Source organism: Falco biarmicus, chromosome 3 (genome assembly GCF_023638135.1).
Source record: "Falco biarmicus isolate bFalBia1 chromosome 3, bFalBia1.pri, whole genome shotgun sequence".
Taxonomy (NCBI): Eukaryota; Metazoa; Chordata; class Aves; order Falconiformes; family Falconidae; genus Falco; species Falco biarmicus.
In genome coordinates, this window is record NC_079290.1 from 32,814,959 (window position 1) to 32,836,446 (window position 21,488).

Consider the following 21,488-nt stretch of genomic DNA (forward strand, 5'->3'; position numbering starts at 1 on the left):
TGTTTTTTTTTAAAAAAACCAACCTCTTGTATATTTTAATGTTTTTTTTAAAATTTAAATTACTACACTTATGATGGACTCATTTATGAAACTTCCCATTTTTCTCCAATGCTATAGTTTATCTAAATAAATGCTAATCAGTAATACAGAAAATTAATCAAACAACTGTGATTCAGGGAAAATCAGCTAATACAGCATACTGCGCATAGAGAACAGTTCAAGTAAGTTTATAGAGTAACTTGCGCTGTTTCAGTGAAGAATTACACTGAGAATTCATCCTTTTTTATTAGAGATCAATCAAAGTGGCAGTTTAGGTGCTTTGAAAGCAAATATATAATGGACTGTAAAGCCAGATAGGCTGATGTGTGCAGGCACACTTTTAAAATAATACTTTCGGGTACGATTTACTTGTTCTTATGATATTCAGGTAATGATTTATCATGGGTGAAAAAAGACCCACAGAATATCTACTGATCTTCTACACTGAGTCATCCTGCTTATTATCCTAAGCATAAAAGCTTTACAGCATGTAGGGTACTTATGCATTTGGGTACTTAAATTGGTGTTTAGATGTACATATAGCACAAAAGGTATATATAGGTCTCTCTCAAGTGCCCAAGTGTGAGACTGCTGATCTTACTACTGATGTGCTCGCAAACTGGTCTCAGATTATGTTTCACACTCGAATAAGCAGTAAGTTATATTATTTATTGGTTTTCTCCTGCTGTATGTGAAAGTACATTGTAAAATTGCAGCAATATCAAGAACTGTTGGAAAAAACATCAATGTCATAAACAGCTACAGTAAAAACCAACCGGTAGGTGGCATTACAGACTTACCAAAGCCCTGTAAACTTGGGAACGAGTAATTTTTTCCCATCATTTGTTAAACTCCATTCCGGTGTCATGTAAGCTCTCCCCCCTGACAAGTTTGCAGCCACTAAAGTGTTCTGCCGGATGTTCCGTTTTGGAAGGGGGCTGGGGGAATTCTTTTTGTTTTTTCCAGCTCTTGGCCCACAATAAGATTTTATTTTCCTCATCAGTCTGCCTCTACAAGTGAACCGCTGCTAAAAGGTCACTTTCATCGTCCAGCTTAACTTACTTTTTCTGGTCGGTGTGAACTGATACCATCCTAAGTGTGATGATCTCATAGCAGCAAGGCAAATAAATTAGGGATGCAATAGGCAGCCTTTGAATGTATAGAAGTTCCTTGATTGTGTAGCCACTATAAAAATATCTATTTCATAGTGGTCTGTAGTGTGTGTGGTGGTAGCTGTCTCCAATATGTTAAATTAAGAAATTCAGTACAGTGGTGAGTCACTAAAATTTATTCTTAATTCCATTCTAATATTTTATTTAATTCTAAAAGGAGCAAAGGAGAAATAGAACATTTCATTGAAAATTTCCCATTTTATTATGAAAGAAAATTTTGAAATTACAACCTAAAGGGAAGATTCTGAAAGTAGAGAAGTAGCAAACAAGTTGGTAAGTTTCTCACTTGCCAGGTGAGCACAAATGAAGGATGGCAAATGAGTTTTCCCTAGGAGCTTCTGGAAACTGTGAACTGATGACCTGCAGAGCTGAGAAGCCTTGAAGGATTGTTTAGCATCTTTGGGATAGCCTGTATTGTCATTTTGTGGTACTACTTAGAAGGCTGCATGGATACTTTGACATCTCTTTCTGGTTTTCAAAGAATCAGAGAATGGTTTGGGTTGTGAGGGACCTTAAAGACCATCTAGTTCCAACCCCCAAAGCTCTGTCTTGCACACATGCATAACCAGCCAGGAAAAAAGATATTACAGGTTCTCCCTTCATAAATAATTCAGCTCCACTGAACAGTTGTTCAAGAAATCTGACCATGTTCCTTCCTTCAGCCCAATGACAGTTACATTGTACTTACTGCAAGCAGCCACCCTGAGTAGAAGCAGATTCCACATACTGCTTCAGAGCAAGCTGGAATTCCTCAATTTCTTCTTCTATCACAGACATTTGACGTTGAACAATCATTATGTGCTGATAAAAAACATGACCGTTACTACCGCATTATTCTCTGAATTCCTTGTACTTTAAACTCAGAAAAGTCTATCATAAAAAAATAAGAAACACAGTCATCAAAGAAAACCCACAGAAGTTCCTCTGAAGTTTGCAGTCCCTGGTTTAGTGCTCTGGAGTGGAGAAGTGGAAGTGCTCAAGTGTGGCTTTTATGTTAGGCAGGCTGAGGCACAGAATGAAACACCCAGAGTGAGTGCCCACCCTAAGGTGAGAAAGTGAGAGTTGTCTGAAGCCTGTGTGACAGAGTCTTTTCAGAAGAGTGTGGTCAGATGTTCATCTTTGAAATGTTCAATAATAAAGTCAGTGTGTTTCCTTGGACGGATCTGTATGCAAGCAGGTATGAGGTCTGAGGTAAGATTGCACTGGATGCTCCGTTACTTTTATTGAGGTGCTCTCATAGCTTTGACTTTTCAAAGCTCCGACTTAACACCTGAATGAGATGCCTAAGGTAGCCCATGTTAAATGTGGAACAGAGAGGGGTATTTTTCCTCCACCTTTCTGCAAAAAATGAACAATCTTTATAAGCAGGACTATGGAAACACTCAGAAGTACAGAAGATGTATTATCATCAATTATTATGATTAAAAATTAGCTATTTTAAGTAATTTACATATTGATTCATCTATTGAAGCTTGTCAGTTTACTAATGCAGTATTTAAAGTAACACCATGTGCTTCTTTATTAATACAACTTAATCTCTTATACAGGTTTTTGACTTGTTTCTGCCTTGATTATTGATGCTGTTATCTCATGGATTATCCCTCTTGTCATAAGCAGCCTGTCTAGCAATATTGTATAAACTCATCGAAAACAAGAAGAAATCTAATTCAACTCCTGTGATGAAATAAGGAATTTGATGGATCATCTATTTTGTTTATTTTTTCATGTTTATTTGATTTGCATTTTTGCTAGGTGCAAAGCTCCAAATTTAGGAGTGCTATGGTATTTGAAAAACATAGCTTGATCTTGGGACATAAACTTACTTAACAATTTATTTCTGGTTATGATTTTGGTTTTGTAAGTTGTAATATTGATGATTGCTTAGTACTAGATGCGGGACATAAACTTACTTAACAATTTATTTCTGGTTATGATTTTGGTTTTGTAAGTTGTAATATTGATGATTGCTTAGTACTAGATGCTCTCCCATCTTTCCTGATCAGGTTTCCAGTAGCAGTTTGGGAGGAATGCAGGCAGGCAGGAAGGCTGTACAACTGATTTAAAGCATACACACAGCGTTAGATGATCAGGAGCAAGAAGCTACCACCCCATAAACACTTCTGCCAAATTTGGTAAATCTTATGAATGACACCTTTTCCTCCTTATGTGAGTTGAGGTTTTGGCTCATTGTATCCTTAGAAAACAATGCAAAAATTAATATAAAAGTTTTGCCTACACATTCTAAGTTTTATTTTGTTGCCTCTTGCACAATGTATGCTGCTAACTAAAATGGATTCTTATCACTGGAAAAAGTGAGGATGGTGGTTTTTTAACTAATTTTTTTAACAAAAGAGGCCACGTGAGATTGCTGTCTCAATACTTGGCATTCAGAATCAAATGTCAAAATCATTATCTTGAAAAGCACTTACAGATTTTGCATTTTCTTCCAAAACTTCCTCTTCGAATGGCTCAAGCTTTAGGTCCTTTGAGGCAGTTGAAAAGAAAATAGAAATATAAGAGGCAATACTACAGCTCTTACCTCTTAAAAGAACTATTCCTATAGCTAGATTCCATTTTATCTCCAGAAGTTGTGATTAAATCCCTTCTTTATTAGCTATGTCAAACACAAGCATTGTTTGCAAAATCTTGTATGCTTCAGTGGGTTAAATCCAACCCAGGCTGTTAGATAAAGTTTGACTTAGAATGCTGAGCAGCATTTTCATTTCTAACACATCTGCTTGTTCTAAAGTGTATATTGGACTTAATTGAGAAAAGACAGATACTTTCTCAAATTGTCACATGGACTATGGACATAAGCAAGAATGGTAATTTGAAATGAACTGTCAGCTACTATTCTGCAATCATAAAATGATGCAGAAGAAACTTCTCTACAGGGGGCGTCGTGTGAGTGGGTATGGTTGCAAGAGTTTTCTAGCATTGCAAAAGATGTGCATCATGCTCTGAGTCAGGTTTCTCAGCTGTTGCACTTTCTTCTGAGGACAGGCTGGGCAGCAGCAAACAGATGCATCTGTGAGGCAGCAGTATGCTTGTTTGGCACACAGTCTGGATGCGCACTTCGTGAATCAGTGATTCATGCAAGTGCCATCTAGTAATGCACAAGAAATTATCCTTTACATGCTAGGCACATGCAGTACCTTCTAACCCACTGCCATATGGACATTCTGAAAAATGTCTGTATATTCTGAAAAATACCCATGTGCCTGAAAAAAGGCAGACTGATTCGCAATAAGCAGCTGGAGCAAAATGCACCCTTTGTTAGTGGTGCTTCACTTCTTACTGCATGCAACTCTTGTGTAACAAAGATAAAACATTTTCTTCCGCTTCCAGCTGGGTGAGGATTGATTAACCTCAGGTAGCAGCACAAATACTGTACTTGCTGAAAAGCCAACACAGAGGTGTGCAGGTAGAATTCAAATGAAGGAGGGGACCTCCACCAGCGGCAAGGGGCACAGAAAGGCAGGAGGGAAGCAGCAGTCACACAGTAATGACTGTGTCGCTGTACCTCTCCTGCTGAATGTGCATAGAAAGGCATGAATGTGTGTGTGGAGGGAAAAATGCCCAGCTTTAATAGCTCATTGGTCAGTGCAGGCACTGCAGATAAAAACCCTGAGGGAAAACGTGTGTTCCTGCGATTCTTCTATACTTTCAGTGTAATTTTTTTCTAGGGAAATTAATGGAAAAAAAGAGGAAAGGAATGACTCATGTTGTACTGCAAACTTTCTCTTAAGGTAGCAAGAAAAAAATTCTATTTTCCCCAGTATATATAAATTTAGAACTTGAGAGGAAAAAAAAAAGGATGACTTGGGAGACTGATTTATGGCTAAATTCACCTTTGACAGAAGGTGGCAGACAAGTTAGACAACACTAAATCAACCCTTCACCGGGTAGTTTTCCAGTAGGAACCACTGGTGGATAACTTGTTGGCCTCCTCCAGAAGTTAAAAATAATCTACAGTAGTTCTTCAGCAATGTTATGTTATTAGACAGGGCATGACTACACAGATGTCGTAAATCTACACAGCCAGCCTGCTATGACCTTGGAGCATGTGACCACTAGCACATAGTTCTTATCAGTGCAGAAAGAGTCTTGTGCATCGGCTGACTCAACGTTGAGCATGAGTGAAGTCCCCAGTGTGGAGAACAGAGGTCCTGCCATCCTGCCAGACAGTTATCGTGAAGCCTGGCAATAACAACCGATGCAGCTCAGAGCTGGGGCTTTAAAATGCCTCTGCAGTCCTGCCTCACTGCAGCTGAGAGTGGTAGCTTCTGAACTTGCCTTTTGGCATGACTGCTTGATCCTTTCTATTCTGTTTCAGGGCAAAGTCAAAAAGAGGAGTTTTAGTAGCTGCCGAAAGACGGCTGATATTTAACAGCTCTTACAGTTAGGCCTGGCCATGAGATAACAAAGTTAAGCAGATGCAAAGATAGGCAAAGGTGGATATAGGCTGTCTACTGGCAAAACTAGGTTTATCTAATTGCTATGTTTTATTAATCAAGTTTTACATCAATAAGGAGATAATTACAGGTCTGTGTCCTGCCACTGTTTCCCTTTGGCACAGCTCTTTTTCACACTGAGGTTCTCCATCTCTCTGTAGCAGATTTGATCATTTTATAAATCCCTGCTGTAAGTTTTATTTACTACAAAATGGTTGGCTACTCTCTGTAACGTTTGTGTTGCATTATTGCTGCATGCCAGGTTCCTTCTTTCAGTAACATTCTTTTAAATATTGTTTCCTTGAACTCCTTTTGGCATCAGTCCATGTCAGGAGGCAACTGTGGCAGGGCAGAGAGCTGCTGTTTCCAGAGCAGAGCTGGGAATAAAGCTGGACCAAAGAGGACAGTTACATTTCTTGATGGACTTTGACATTTCAAAATCCTATTTATATCTATTTGGAAAAAATCAAGTTGCTACTAAAATGTCATTAATGTGGCAACTGCTGTTTAATTGCTTTTCTTATGCAGAAATGACCTCTGGGAGGAAGCTGTTGTGTGCAGGCAGATGGGTATACCCTGGCCAGAGGCTTAATGGACAGAGCAGACCATAAGGAACTGCTGAGCATAGGAAGGAGCAGAGAAGCTGACAGAAGTTACAGACAGTGCCACAAGAAATGGCCGAATTTCACAGCTGGTTAAGGAGAAGTGATGAAAGAGACTATCGGACCTCAGGGATAACCGAAGGGAGTACTGAGCTTCTTTTGGAGAACAGTCTTGAAGGCCAGCAGTGCTGCAACTAATTGGTAATAAGGCTGAGATAACGGAAATACCAAATTTTGGTTCCAAACTGGGGCCAAAGGGGAAAAGTAATTAAGGGTCGTTTGTTCATTTGGGAGGGAGCAATGGCAAAGAAAGGTCAGTATGCTTGTCATGCTCAGCCCTGTGCTGGGTCACCACCATTTATTCTGTTTTCTTGTTAAATCCCTTACATATTTTCTGTGTGTATAATTTGCTGCTGAACTCAAGTTAAACTAGTGGGCAAGTAGGAGGGGATGCTTGTCTTCCGGGGCCCAAGGTCTAAGACAGAGCCTGGGTAAGGGACATGAGTCCTGCCACAAATACTAGGTAGACCTAAAGCCCATGATAATATTCACAGGGAAGCATCCATTCTCATCAGCTGGAAAGAAGGAATAGGATCAGGTTGTTGTATGTTCATGGTTCTGCAAGTCCTGCCTGTCTGTTTGCAGGTGCTGGTGAAAGCACTCGTGCTGGTGTGTGTGGGCCCATGTCCTTGCAGTATGTGCACAGCCTCAATACTGGTGAGCAGTGACCTGCAGGGAGGAGCAGCATCAGCCGCACTGGGACTGGAGCAACTCCTGGGTCCGAGAGCACTTCAGCCTAAAACCTCACCACTAGTGGACCAGGAGGAAGAAATATCCTGGGTCCCAAAGTCCACTGAATTCAGCCACTGCCTCAGCACCTCTCTGAAATTGTTTGTCTGTCCTTCAATAGGGACACTTTATGTAGAGAGCAACAAAGGAATTTATAACCTTACTTTTTCCTCTGCTATTCTTAAAAAAAAAAAAAAATAAGATAAATCAGACACAGACATAAACCAATTTTTAAAACCTAGGGTAGCAATCAATCTGATTGAAAAAAAAAAAAAAAATATTTTCTGTACAGACAGATGTTACTCAGGTTTTTACAAGCCCTGAGAAACCTTGGTATCATTGGATCAGATGAGTCATTGGTCGGACTCCCGGAGGGCTCTGCTTTGGCGTGGGAACTGCAGGCGGTCTCAGGGCTCTGGGAGCTGGTGCAGCTGGCTCCCAGGCAGGATGGTGGGGTTTGCATCAGCTTTTGGTTGAACTGTACTTATTAGGAAAATGTTTTAACCTTTATACATTAGTATTTCCTGATGGCAAAGGAGAAAACAAGACTTTCTGTCAAGCTTTAGTGGGAAAGTTTGGAGGAGAGAAAAAAATTAGATCCTAAAAAGGGAGGCTTGTCCCATGCTTCCCAAAACAAGCATAACTAAATACCGTAACATCCTTCAGTAATTGAGTAATGTGACTTTTCAGATCTTTATGAAAAGTTGGATCTGTGGTGATGGGAAGGGGAAAGGGAAGTGTGGAAAAAACATGATGCTCATGAAATAGGAAAGAAGGTGGAAGGAAACTGTAGGCATTTAATGAGTGTTAGCTGTCTTAGGTGATGCTGAAGTTTCACTCATTACTGTTTGGAAAGACTGTGACTGGACATTGAAAGCATTTGTGATTTAAGGATTGCTTTACTGAAAGTGAGAGAACAAACAGGTGAAAAGATATGCACACCTTCTTTTCCAGCCTGTCAATCAGCTTTTGAAGTCTGTTTATCTGGGTCATCCACTGGCTATCTTCCTCAATCCAACCTTTGGAAAATATAAATAATGAAGGTTTATGCAATGTTACTAAATACTGGAAAATGGTGTATTCATTTGTTTTATAAAAATTTTAGCTTAGCTTGTCGTTTATTTTGCTTCTTGAAGATTGTGCTGCAACTAGTTCAATGTTCATTTAGGTGTAACTAAAGGAAAGCTTGATTCTGACTATGATTTTTTTCTTTCCTTTTAAGATTCAATAGAAACCCAATACAGAATGAAAACCACATTCTAGATTAATGCCAGTACTTTTGAAATCATGCTGATACCTGAAGAAAGGAATGCTTTCCTGTGCAGATGGAACTGTCTCATAACCTGAGCACCTTCTGCTCAAAATGCAGAATCATCTTGGGGGCAGGTATGTTAAAGCTTTCCGTGTCTTAGTATTTTTCTTAGTTTGCCCTTTCTTTATCTTCTTTATGTGAACATTTCTATAAGTCAGCTGTTGTACTGCATAGCAAGCCTGTCTTTCAAATTCCTTTCAAATGCATCCCATGGAGGGACCACGTACTGTGTCTTGTCTGCAGTTCCTCTTTCCTCCGAGAGCAAGGTGAAAGAAAGGCAGCCAAGACTGTCTTAAAATCTCCTGGCATGGCCAATACAGCTTAAGTGATAGGATCTTACTTCCTCCTGCAGAGGCAGCAGACCTGCTGTAGGGCCCTGGCTGCAAGGACATTGCTCTGGTCAGCCTGCTGCTGTTCTTTGGGCCCTGACAGGATGCTTCCAGCAGGATTCCAGGGTTATTGAAAGGTTGAGTATGTATGTTCCTTCCCAATAAAAAAAATACATTCTTATGAACAGCAGAAAAGAATTGGATGTATACGCACAGCTAAATGATCTAGGTTTCTGGCATGGCATGTTGAGAAATCCCGATATTGAGGGATTCCTGAAGGAGTCTCCTAGCATAATCATAGAATGTCTCATATGCATGGGGAATAAGGGGCTTTCTCTTCCTCCAGAAAAGGTTCATTTAGCTGCAACAACTGTTTTTATACTTGCACTGTGAGGGGTTTTCAGCTTTTTTACAGTCATCTGCAATATGCTGTTTTAGGGGGTTTTATGTGTTCCTCCACTAATTACAGATATAATCTTGCAGTAAACTCTATAGCTGATTTAATAGCAATAACTGGATGTCCCTTGCAGCTAAAGATCCTTCTTTACCTTTCCAACAGAACAGTGTTATTAGGTGCTTGATGAATTGCCGCAATATGATTATTAGGATTGATTCTTCCTACACTAGGTTTTTCTAGAATAAGATTTTCATTTTGAGATGTGTAATTTCTGCCTGTGGTGACTGCAAAATTTTGACCAACTCAAGACTGATTATGTTTCATCATAATACCCTTCCTACGTTTACTTTTCTCCCAAGCTATGCAATCCAGCAGCAGAGGAAAGACTAAAGACACTGTGTCTCATCTCCCTGTATGGATAGGACATGCCCCTTTTCAGAAGACTTCTAGCTCTCTCCATCTCTACTGCAGTCATATTCATGACTGTATAATGACTTGATGTCATATAGCAAAGGTGAAGCTAGAAAATGTTCTACAAAGGCACAAGCATTTCTGAGCCTCTCTGAAGTCTCCTGAAAATTTTGCTTTTCTAAACTCTCAAGAAAATTGTCTATCAATCAGATGGAAAGGACAGTACTCAAGGAAACGAGTACGTACATTATGAGAGTAGTTCCTGGCATCACCCACAGTGTGAATGTAAGTAAGTAATTGCTCTATGGAGAGAGGAAGAAACTGAAGATTTTTCAACACATGCTTTTGATATATGTGTTCATTAATCTGCTCATTTTCCAGCTGAGAGTTCTTCTGACACTTGGACTATGTTGTCACCAAAGAAATCCTAATGCTGGGGATGTACCACAGGTGTCATATGCAGAGGAGGAAGAGTGCGGCTTTACCTGAACAAGTACAAAGGCTAAGGAAATGCTGGCTTGAGTGCTGGGTGTGTATACACACCTACAGTGTTACTGTGCATGTGGGTAGCAGGCAGTAAGGAGGAAGACCATGTGCCGAGAAACACAAATCTTGTCTAGGTAAATAAGCAGCTCTTAGAATAGCGGTGGAAGAAGATGTTCACTCTTTAGAATTACTTTAATACAATAAATGGATTTGGTACTACTCGCCCATGATTGGGTTCCTTCTGAACTCTGTGCATTAGGAGCGCAGTAACAAGGCTGTGTGACCTTGTTATGAACACTGGCAACTCACAGCAAGGGACAAGGCATTATCCTGCATCATTGCATTGAATGAACGGCATCATCTGGTGAGTCAACAAGTCATGAATGTGTGTGACAGAAGGGTCTTCAAAACAGGGTTAAAAAAGAAGAGCTAAGCACATGGCTGCAAGCAGTGAGATCTGCATGGCTGGTCAAGAAGTGAGATTGACTCATCATGTACTTTGGTGCTTTGGTCATCTTCATGCCTTGGTTCTGGGAGACATCACTAAGCCTGGAGATGTCTTCATTGTGGCCTCATGCTGAATTTTGCTGCCTCAGAGAATCCTATTTACCAAAGTACCCTCTCATGTTTTCCAAAGCAGAAATGCTGTTTCAACTTTTTTTTTGTATCACCTTAAATATTTTTTTCTTTCAGGTTTTATATTTTCCCTCTCTGTTTCTTGTTTATTCCCCTCAGCTGGGCTGTAGGTCATGACAGAGAACTTGGTTCTGTAAAAGTTATAGCCTTCACCTTTTCATGCTTACCTGCAGACTACAAATACTACCTAAGAAATGTTGAATCAACACAGAGCCCCAAGACAATATCACAGCTTGGCCCATAATTATGTATGTATTTTTTATCAGTTCATATCTATGGGTACATGTTTATTTTCCTTATAGTGTGAGATAATAACTTCTATATTAAATTGAAGATTGATTGCTGTCAGTAAAGTATCTGAGTTAGTTACCATGTCTAAATTAAATTTTTGAGAGGAAGATACATGTATTTTTTTCTGTATGTGTGTATGTATGCATGTATTTTAAATACCTTTAAAATGTGAAATACCATACCTGTGCTAAAATGAGGGCTATTTGGCGACAAGCTGTTGTTCCTCTGAAGCCTTCGAGCTGAGCGTTTTCCCGGCCATTGAATTGAGAGCACTTCTGGTTTTGTTGGATCTTGTCTGCAGAGAAACACAGGAGACTTCATAAGGTAAAACATGGGAGGGAGCTCTCCTCTCTGTTCTTAAAAAATGTTCTTCAGTGTTCCCTTTTGAATTAAAAAAGGAGAAATACCTATTGAGACCACTGAATTCTTTTCCATATTTTCACTATTACTAATTAGTTGTGTTTAGGTTGCTAGTTAGTAGAGAAGTAAAAAAAATAAAAAAATAGGAGGGTTAAACTGGTGTAAATGTATCTTTTAGGGAGACAAAGCTCGAGGTCAGTGTCTGTCCGTGATGTGGTTCAGACCTGACCTAAGGAACCATTCACACCGTTTCTTTATTCACAGGAGTTTCGTAGCACCTCTGCAGAGGAACTGGAGTCACAAGAACAGCTAGAAGTGAGATATGAACCTTAAACATTGGCCCCTTCAGCTTAAAGATTGAAAAGATAAACAGCAACATACATATGTTAATAAAGAAGGAAAACTGATGAGAATTAGTTAATATTGAATGGCAGGCAGGTATGTTTCTGGGACTAGTATTGAAACACAGCAGATATAGAAATGACGAATTTGTACTATGATGACAGTCATTGAAGCTTGATAGTTTGTGTGAGGACTGAAGGCTGTCTCTATATGGTTCTCCTTCATCATCCAGCTGGAGAGCAGTGAAGGACCAGGACTATGGTTACTTTTAAACAGTTAGTTCTATGAGTGGTTGCAAAGAATATTAGACAGTAGCCTAAACAGTTCGGTAAATAATTCCCAGGTCACTGCTTTGGAAAGCTATCAGGTCTCTTGAAGCACAGAATGAAGGGTCACCAAAAGCTCAAACAATATGTTAAGGGGATGTTTTAAGATGGTATTTTCTGCAGCATAAGATCCCTTCACAGTAAGCCAAATCATGGCAGTTCCCCACTGTGAGCACTCTTAAATTACTTTAGGAGTGTCTTGATGGTATTTTGATTCGGACAGTTTGCCCCTGAGTTGTTAAACACAACTGAAGATGATTTTACATAGGAACTGGGGCATCTGCACTAGGAACTATTTTCTCAAAAATAGCTGTAGTTAAAGTACTGAGTTTGCTTGGCTTTTCCGTTGCTACCTCAAAAAATGGGGAAGATGGTATTTGGCATAACAGCGTCACAACTCTCTCTCATTTTCTTAGCCATAAACCAGATTCCCATCCAAGAGGATACTTCTGGACAACTGTACTGATATCACCAGAGAAGGAAGTCTCCACAATACCCTACCAGTCAACGCAGACGGGAAAGCTGGCAGCAAAAGGGATGTTCATATTACCCCATTCTATACACCCAACCATGTAGTCTGAGGCATTCAGATGGTCTTTCTAGATTGCATTTCTAGAGTCTGTCCTAAAAGGCAAGTCAGAGAAGAAGTCAGTGATTACTCCAGAGCACGTAAGAGCATCTAAGTTAGGCTCCAGCTCTGAACAGGCCATTCAGTACTTCTTTCTCTCCGATCAGTTGTCTGGTGAGCCTGGAAAGACGTAGGCATGAATGAAGGTAGGGGTGTGCGGGTGTGTGTATAAATAAATAATAGATAGATAGATAGATACTGTGCACACTCAGTGCACACTCAGCCTTTCAAAACCTGCTTGATTCCTGTGGTCAAGCTGCTGGCGCAAACCCCCAGTGTATTATTCATGAACTTCAGAGAGCTCAAAACCAACAGCAAAACAAACAAGAAAATAACATTTCCAAAAGAAAGAATGAAAAAGCAATGCATTTTAAAACATATGAAATGTTAAGATCTTATTTGTTCATGAAACACTAGAGTTTGTATTTCACTTTCCCCATCATCTTTAACGATACCATACTAAGGAAAACAAATCCATAAAGCCAAGTACCTTTCAAAAATGTTTTGATCCTTGATCCTACAAACCCTCACCTATGACGTCATGGTATTAAATTCAGCTAAACCCTTGATGGATATAAGTTACCCAGGTGATTGAGAGTGGATAGAGTTAGATGTTAGCCAAGATTATGACCCTGTGTTCTAGGAAGAAGCTGTAACAAGCAAGAGCCTGAGTATTTCTCCTCTTAACATTCAGACAGTTGTGCAACCAGAAATGAAAAAAAAAATAAAATAAAGCTGGAAGAAATAGACAAGGAGACAGTCAGTCATCTTAGTAATTTCAGAGCTCTTCACATTGCAGTGGTCTGGGTTTTGCATTTGATATTAGTCAATGGATTTAAAAAGAAGTCAAAGGAGCAAAGCCTAGGATGTGACAAAAAGGTCCTTCTACATGCAGTGACCACAGGATCAGATTGGAACCTGTCTGTATTCAATTTCAGGAAAACTGTTAGTAAGTTCCTATATGGAACAAAAAGTGTATCCTTGTTTCTGCTGTTACTCCCTACAACAGGTTGCTGGGTGAAATGTAGAATGGCCTTGGAGGTTCACAGTGACCTGACTCTTCACCCCCTTCACTGCAGCTGGACAGGTTTTCTCACCTCTCCTGCCGAGACTGCTCCTCCGTGGTTTCCATGGCACACTCCAGGGAGTTCTGGAGGGACTGAAGCTGGTTCAGTGTTTCCTTCAAAAGAAAGCGAGTCACAAACTGCTCCAAATTAGAAGCTTCCTGATAGCCCTGAAAATCACATGAGGGGAAAAAAAACAACCAAACACCAAAAAACAAACGGTAAGGATTTGCCTACTAAGTTAGAAATATGCCAGGAGAGATTTAGACTTAATTCAGAAAGGAAGCAGTTTGGATGTTCTCATGTTTATACATGCAAACTGAGTAAGCAACCTTCATGTTTCTGGACAAAAAGTCCTCTGAATTTCCAGGTGTAGACACTGATCCCACCCAAGCTGAGAGAGGCCCAGGTACACAGTGGCACAGCATAGATTCTACTCAAAAAAACGTCTTTTTCTTAGATTTCTTAACTCCAGTTGATGGCAGTACCACATTACTTCTTAAGTGTGGAAAAGCCAGCGCATATTGACAAATGCAGAAATCAATTTAAAGTTTTTATTCCCATCCACTCTTGTGAAAAGACGTCTGCCCTGTCTCTTGACGGTGATTACGGGAATAGCCTTTGAGCAGAGCACGTGCTTAGTGATACTCCCCCTGGAAAACTCCACCAGCAGTTTGACTGACGGACTGCCTGTGCCACAGAGACTGCCTCCTGAATTTTACAGTCTTTGACTGATGCTTGTTCCTTTAACTTGTTTAATTATTTTTGAAACCATGTATCTGTATATTTCACAATTACATGAAATGCATGTCTAAATGTTCTTTGAGTTGGAGCTTGGTTATTAGAAAAGTTTGCACCTATATTTAGCAGTCTGTAATGGTTCTTTGTGTAACAACATTTCCAATATATTTTATGTGTTCGAAAATATTTATGCCTATTTTGTGTAGATAATTTCAGAAAAATTCTTATACCTGCTCTCTCCCTGGCCCAATGATTCATATTTCCATGGATCGAGTCAACTTGTAACTTTTCTGGCAATCCCAGATCTACAAACCCCAGTGACATGCAGGTAATGCTGTATGAGGGGGGTCACCTACACAATAATATAAACATCCTCTTTGCTTTTTTCTCGTTAATAAATTTAATAAAGAGGATAGAGCAGACCCCTAGAGCCTCTGCTTACTGTGTATAGCTCCCATCAGGAACAGAGAAGGAAAATGCACTTCCATCTCAAAGTCTGAATTAATTTGTTGCCTCCTACTTGGATGAAAGTATGCTGGTATCCATTTTTCATATGCTCTAGAGTGTTTATGTGTGCAGAAAACCCACTAAGCTGATCTTGGAAGCCTTTGGGTACCATTTCATCTAAAACGGTTTCATAAAATATGAGGTGCATTGAATAAGATTTCTCTGGTCACTGCATCTGAAGATAGATGGTCTGTTATCTCCAAGCTTTAAAGAAAACTTGTCATTTGAATGGTGTTGCTGCCTCCTCTAGCCGAGAACCCATTTGAGTATTTTTGGCAATGCATATGGGTATTTTTAAGCTCTTCCCTGTTCTTCCCAGTGTGAATTACAGCTGAAATGCCTTTTTGACTTAGAATTTTTGCAAGTATGTGTTTGCAATCAGAACATAAATATGGGATGTTTTGAAATCTAAACATAAAATAGAAGATCTAAGATAATAACTTTAAAAGCATTTTGCTCTCTAATAAGAGCAATTTATTCACAACGTATGCATGTTATTGTTAGTTCTTCTTGGAAGACTTCTGCTACAGAAACCTCAGATGTTAAACGACCCATAAATCACCAGAAATTAATTACATAGGAGCTTTATGGTCATCTATATTTACTTCTTCTGTCTTCAGATTAATCAGGTGAGAGCCACCCTCTGACAAATAATTTCTTATTTACACATTTTTAAAATAGGTACTCATGGGAGGTTGGCTGTCTACCTTTTGAGTAGCTCACCTTTTGAGAGACTCACATCAGTCCTATAAATAACATTTATGGCAACCTTTATGATTACTAAATCTTAGTATGCAATAGGAAAGCTGGTTTTTTTCCTCTAAATTGTCTCCATTGTAACTGATTTGAAACTTTGGTGCACCTAAAAAGATCACTTAATTTCCAAAAATTTTGATTCTCTGTGGCATGTTAGAACAATGTGTGTGAATCTGTGTAGCATGGACAGCTAAGTAAAACCCTGGAGTAGAAATCCAGGTTATATTTTAATTTTTCAGCTTTTGCCAGTGCTCTTGGAAGTAAGTGAACAAAACGGTACAGAACTGACCATTTCTTGTAAGTTTTTGAATACCAAAGCAACCTCACAAGAGGAAAATAATCAAAGTGTTTTAAAATTCCGGGCATCCAAAAAGTTAATGCTACAGATACCTCCATATAGCTTCCTGCTCATAATCATGGTAAATCTGATACTGGCATGCTGAATTACAACTTAAACAGTACATCAATGCTGTTTCATTTTGCAAACCGTTCAGGTGGGTCCTTGCTAATGGGGGGTATCATATAAACGTTAGCTGTGTAATACTTGCTACTGTCTGAGGCTTGCTGCTTTTTGGCTTCTTCAGAAATGCTTTCCTGCATCTGAAAGTTATTGAGGTGGGTTTTTTTTTCATCAGAGCTACTTCAGGTTTGTGCACTGCACCAGGATTTAGTCTTTTTCTCTTCCCGCCCTGTTCTCCCCTAAGTTCTACATTTAAAGGCTTCCCTGTGGAACAGGTCCTTGTGATCTTTAAATATGGCTTGGAGTTACCTTATCAGGTACACAGAGCTTTTTTGTAATGATGGGCTAGGCAGGCAGCATGCTAACAATCTGTGGGAGTCTGGAATTATCAAAGATTTTTTCCTTATGTATATTTTACCCAAATGTTGGTGTTTACAACTCTTCTATGCAGAATTACTTAACCTTCTTAATGCAGCCAGCTGGGCAAATGACTACTCAGTATTTTTCTTTTAGTAATGGCTCTGAGGCCAGCAGTCCTGAGCTTACAGCAATGTTGGGCAACTTTGACTCCTGCCCACTGAAAGATAACTACTCCTACCAGTCCTTCTAAAATTATTCAAAGATCCTAGAGGAAGGTATTCAACATATACAACTGTCAGCATTATTATAATTTAAGTTACGGAGGAAAAAAGATTGTCTGTTACAATTCAACTTAAACCTCAACTCCATCTCTCAGCAATGAGGAATTACAGCCATGCTTTGTTATTGTTTCACCACGCTACTTCCTACAGAAAAGTGCCTTCATTTGCATTTTACTAAAGGCACACTGGTACAAGATCACACTAGAAGAAAGAAAATGTTAATTATGAATTAAAAAAAGTATATAAATTTATTAAATATATACTATGGTAGAATCAGCTTAACTGGCATGCCTAGCATTTGTATTGTCAGTATACTGACACCAATTAATAATGACACCCGCTGATAGCATCTGTGTGTAAACTAGAAAAATGGTCCGTTTCTTTAATTTCATTAGCTGTAAATTACCATTCATTAGCATATACATTATACTGCACAGCAGTTTGGGCAGTCCAGATGAAGTAAGTCTGTGTTAACATATTACGTTTGTTAGTTTTACTGAGTGTGAGTGAACGAGGGTAATTTTCCACATCTTCCTCATCAAGAGATGACTGTGACCTTTGTGAGCAGCTAAGATGGGAGTTTCCATTAATGCAACTGAAAATACACAATTAGCAATTTCCCTGCAGAAAAGGTCACCATGGCCTTTAAAACTGGCTTACGGCTATCTTAAAAGCTGCAGAAGAGGTTCTCCTTTTATAAAGGCTGAGGAGGCAGACCTTAGGTACCTCCTAAGGGAATCCACATTTCAGGGCTACCACAGGTTCAGCAACTCTCTTGACCCTCTCGAGCCCTGGGGCCAGCCCTGATGATCTCCCCTGGGGTGACGGGACACCATGCTGATCCACTGAACAGAAAACTAGCTCCTTCAGATGGGGAAGGAGGGAGATACCTGTGTTTGCTTACTTGGGGCAAGCAAACTAATCTTGGTTGGGACAAAAAATAACTCTGAAATCTCTCAGAATGGGTAGGAGCTCGGGCAAGAGCTCCACAGACTTAGTGGGAAAGGATGTCTGGCTGTCATCTAGTCCAGCCTCCTGTTTAGAGCAGGGCCAACTTCAAAACTTGTTCAGGCTGCACGGGGACTGTGCTGAGTTTGGAATAACTCCAAGGATGGAGATTACGCTCTCTCTCTGGTCCACTGTTGCACTCTCTGTGCTCGAAGTTATTTTCCAAATGTCTAGTCAGCATTTTCCCTTCCACAAACTGTACCTGTTGCCTCCTGTGCTTTTGCTATGTGCCCCTGAAAAAGACAGTGTTGTTTTGTCTTCTGTATAACCCTTCTTTAGATAATACATTTACATATTCCCTCACTCAGCCTTTTCTCCAGGTTGAACAAATCTAGTCCCCTTGCCCCCCTCTCTATATTGCTATTTCGCTATCTAGTAGTTTGTTATATAACACTTTATAACTTTATTGTACTTTATTTGTAACATTATAGTAGTTAGTTATTAGTGTTATATTACTCTGCCAATTTCTTTTTCCTGTTTTATATCTCATATGAAAATGATTTTATAAAAATTATTTATGCTTATCCTTACAGAAAATACCCTCAAGACAAATGAAAAGTAGTTATCATCGAGTAAAACTCAGCAAGGAATAATCTATTTAAATTTCCCTTGATTATGGAATGTCTCCTGCCCTGTGTGTTTAGGTCCTACATTAGTGGAACAACACTCTGGTTTACAACTTTAAATTGAGGATAAAAAATAAGTCAGAACAACTACTAAAATGAAAAAGAAATCAAGGCTTTTCAATTTCAATCCGTAAGATCTAATTCTGCAGACTGTAGGACAGAATCAGAACAGGGTCAGAATAAAATCATAATTTCATCAGAAGCCAGATCCAGAGATGCGCACTGTGTTGACTTCACACAAATGCAACTTTTACAGCACCCTCACTGTAAGACTGAGTAAAGGCATTACCTGCTAAGCTATTAAATAGATTCAACTTCAGTTTTAGAGTGTGGCACAAGCTTTACAAGTTTATTGAAGTATTATATTTGGAATAAATTACATGTTTAAATTCCGCCTAGGGAATTGGAACAGCGACAATCCTACTAAACACTTGCAGTGCTGACATAAAGAGCAATGAAATAAAATGGGCACCCATGGGCGATTATAGGAGAATATTGACGCACACTTGTAACAGCGTGTATCAGAACAGAAGAGTCTATCACTTTTCTTTTACTGGCATTATTGAAGGAGTCATAGACTCTTATTGCAGTAATATTATGTACAAAATTCATGCATAGATAAAAAGTAACTCCTATTTAATTGCTATTAAGTGCACCACATAGCTTAGAGACAAGAAACTGTTTTATCTCAGCAGGTAGCAAGGATATGTGTAATGCCATTGCTCCTGGGAGAAGGCTGTAAGGATACAAGGAAAACATCAAAGCTGTTGGTGGGTTTCACAGGTATTTGCAGGAGAATGGCTAGGTTAAATGATTTTATTTTTTCTGCTGTGAAGTTATTTCTACACATTTTTATGTTTAAAGGTATGGATATTAACTTAATTAAGGGTTGGTTGTTTGGCTTTTTAAATTCTATTTAACACATCATCTCTGCTACCAGCAAAATTTTGAACATTGCCTCTTTCTGACCCAGTAGGTACAAGACTTCCACAAAAAAGATCAAAGAAGTTCCCAAGAGTTTTCATTACTCTGATAAGGATCTAGGAAGAGAGGGAAGGGGTGAATCTCTGGAATTGCACAACTGCTCAAAATTCATCACTTGCAGCTTTTTGAATTTATCTGTGTTTGACTTCATTTGCACTAAGTCACAATCTTTAATAAATTTTATAGATAGAAAATCCTATGAAATGAAATTCTAAAACTTCATTTAATAATGTCCCTAGATAAAAATAGCTGTTTATTCATAGTGTCCTCTCTGCCTTGTAGTAGGGTACAACTCATGATACACTTCACACTATCACCAGCATTCCTCTCTTCAGCTGCATTTACAGCAAGGAGCTGCTGAACAGTTGATTACATGGATTTATACAAAAAGGATCCAGACTCCAATTCAAACCACCCGCCGGCCTGTCTCATAAAAAATTAGGGAATTGTAAAAAAAGCCCAAACCCCCAAGGAATTTAGGTCAAGTCATCCATGGCCAAAAGAAAAAATGTTCTGAATGGTACCACTGCAGCTCAAGCACTTTATGTGCTCTTCATCCTGAACAGATTTCTATTTCTTTATAATGAATAATAAAATTAGTAACTCTTTACTCTGGCCTTTCATTTCCAATGGAATTTGGATATTTTGTCCACTTAAAAACATCAAGATGGGAGATGGCTATGGTATTTTGACGAACCTAATCTTCTATGACAAGATGACCTGCTTCGTGGATGAGGAAGGGGCTTTGGATGTTGCCTACCTGGACTTTAGTAAAGACTTTGACAGAATTTCCCACAGCATCTCCTGGAGAAACTGGCTGCTCATGGCTTGGATGGGCATACTCTTTGCTGGGTGAAAAACTACCTGGACAGCTGAGCCCAAAGGGTGGTGGTGAACGGAGCTATATCCAGTTGGTGACCAGTCACAGTGATGTCCCCCAGGGCTCAGTACTGGGGCCAGTCCTGTTTAATACCTTTATCAGTGATCTGGATGAGGGGATCGAGTGCACCCTCAGTGAGTTGGCAGACAACACCAAGTTGAGGGTGGGGGGTGCTCTGCTGTTGGGCAGGAGGCTCTGCAGAGGGATCTGGGCAGGCTGGACCGATGGGCCGAGCCCAGTTGTATGAGGTTCAACCAGGCTCAGTGCCGGGCCCTGCCCTTGGGTCACAGCAGCCCCAGGCAGCGCTGCAGGCTGGGGCAGAGCGGCTGGGAAGCTGCCTGGGGGAAAAGGGCCTGGGGGAGCTGGCTGACGGCCAGCTGGGCATGAGCCAGCAGTGTGCCCGGGGGGGCAAGGGGGGCCACAGCATCCTGGCCTGTATCAGAGAGTGTGGCCAGCAGGAACAGGGCGGTGATCGTCCCCCTGCACTCGGCACTGGTGAGGCCGCCCCTCGAATCCTGGGTTCAGGTTTGGGCCCCTCGCTTCAGGAGGGACATTGAGGTGCTGGAGCGTGTCCAGAGAAGGGCAACGGAGCCGGTGAAGGGTCTGGAGCACAGGTCTTGTGAGAAGCAGCTGAGGGAGCTGGGGGTGTTCAGCCTGGACAAGAGGAGGAGTCTCAGGGGGGACCTTATTGGTCTCTGCAACTCACTGAAGGAGGCTGTAGGCAGGCAGGTGATGGTCTCTTTGCCCATGTAACAAGTGACAGGACAAGAGGAAATGGCCTCAAGTTACACCATGGGAGGTTTAGGCTGGATATAAGGAAAGAATTCTTCACTGAGAGCATTGTCAAACATTAGAACAGGCTGCCCAGGGAGTGCTGACACACCATCCCTGGAGGTATTGAAAAAATATGTAGATGTGGCACTTAGGGACATGATTCAGTTGTGGACTTGGGAGTGTTAGATTTACAGTTGGATTTGATCTTGAGAAGTCTTTTCCAACCTGAATATTTCTGTGATTCTATGATTTTTGTTTGACACTGAACTGAAAAAAACGTAGTGATAAACATAAAGGAACAAATTAAGTAAATTCAAAGCCAATGCATGAAAATTAATAATCAGGATAAACTGAGTAATACCTGCCTTACGTTACTCCTACACACAAGCTACTCATTACGTTCATACTGTGAAAGGTGCATTTGTAAAAATCGCTATTTCAAAGAGAACAAGACTTGATTCTGTGAAAAATGT

At 40.0% G+C, this 21,488-nt stretch overlaps 2 protein-coding genes across 4 annotated transcripts in view; one reads left to right on the plus strand and one right to left on the minus strand.

The window, feature by feature from the left end:
* Positions 1–8,473, plus strand: part of C3H8orf88 (chromosome 3 C8orf88 homolog) — a 32,230-nt gene extending 23,757 nt beyond the window's left edge. Inside the window, exon 5 of the mRNA XM_056333459.1 lies at positions 8,279–8,473. Coding sequence (XP_056189434.1) covers positions 8,279–8,287 — 9 coding nt within the window. The 3' untranslated portion in view covers positions 8,288–8,473. The remainder of the gene's footprint in view (positions 1–8,278) is intronic.
* Positions 1–21,488, minus strand: part of NECAB1 (N-terminal EF-hand calcium binding protein 1) — a 66,626-nt gene that overhangs the window by 4,734 nt on the left and 40,404 nt on the right. For 2 of the 3 annotated variants that reach the window (XM_056333456.1, XM_056333454.1), the window contains 5 exons: positions 13,672–13,808; positions 11,101–11,213; positions 7,999–8,075; positions 3,641–3,694; positions 1,900–2,012 (listed from right to left, as the gene is read on the minus strand). In XM_056333456.1, coding sequence (XP_056189431.1) covers positions 1,900–2,012; positions 3,641–3,694; positions 7,999–8,075; positions 11,101–11,213; positions 13,672–13,808 — 494 coding nt within the window. The remainder of the gene's footprint in view (positions 1–1,899; positions 2,013–3,640; positions 3,695–7,998; positions 8,076–11,100; positions 11,214–13,671; positions 13,809–21,488) is intronic. The other variant, XM_056333455.1, reaches the window with a different exon arrangement.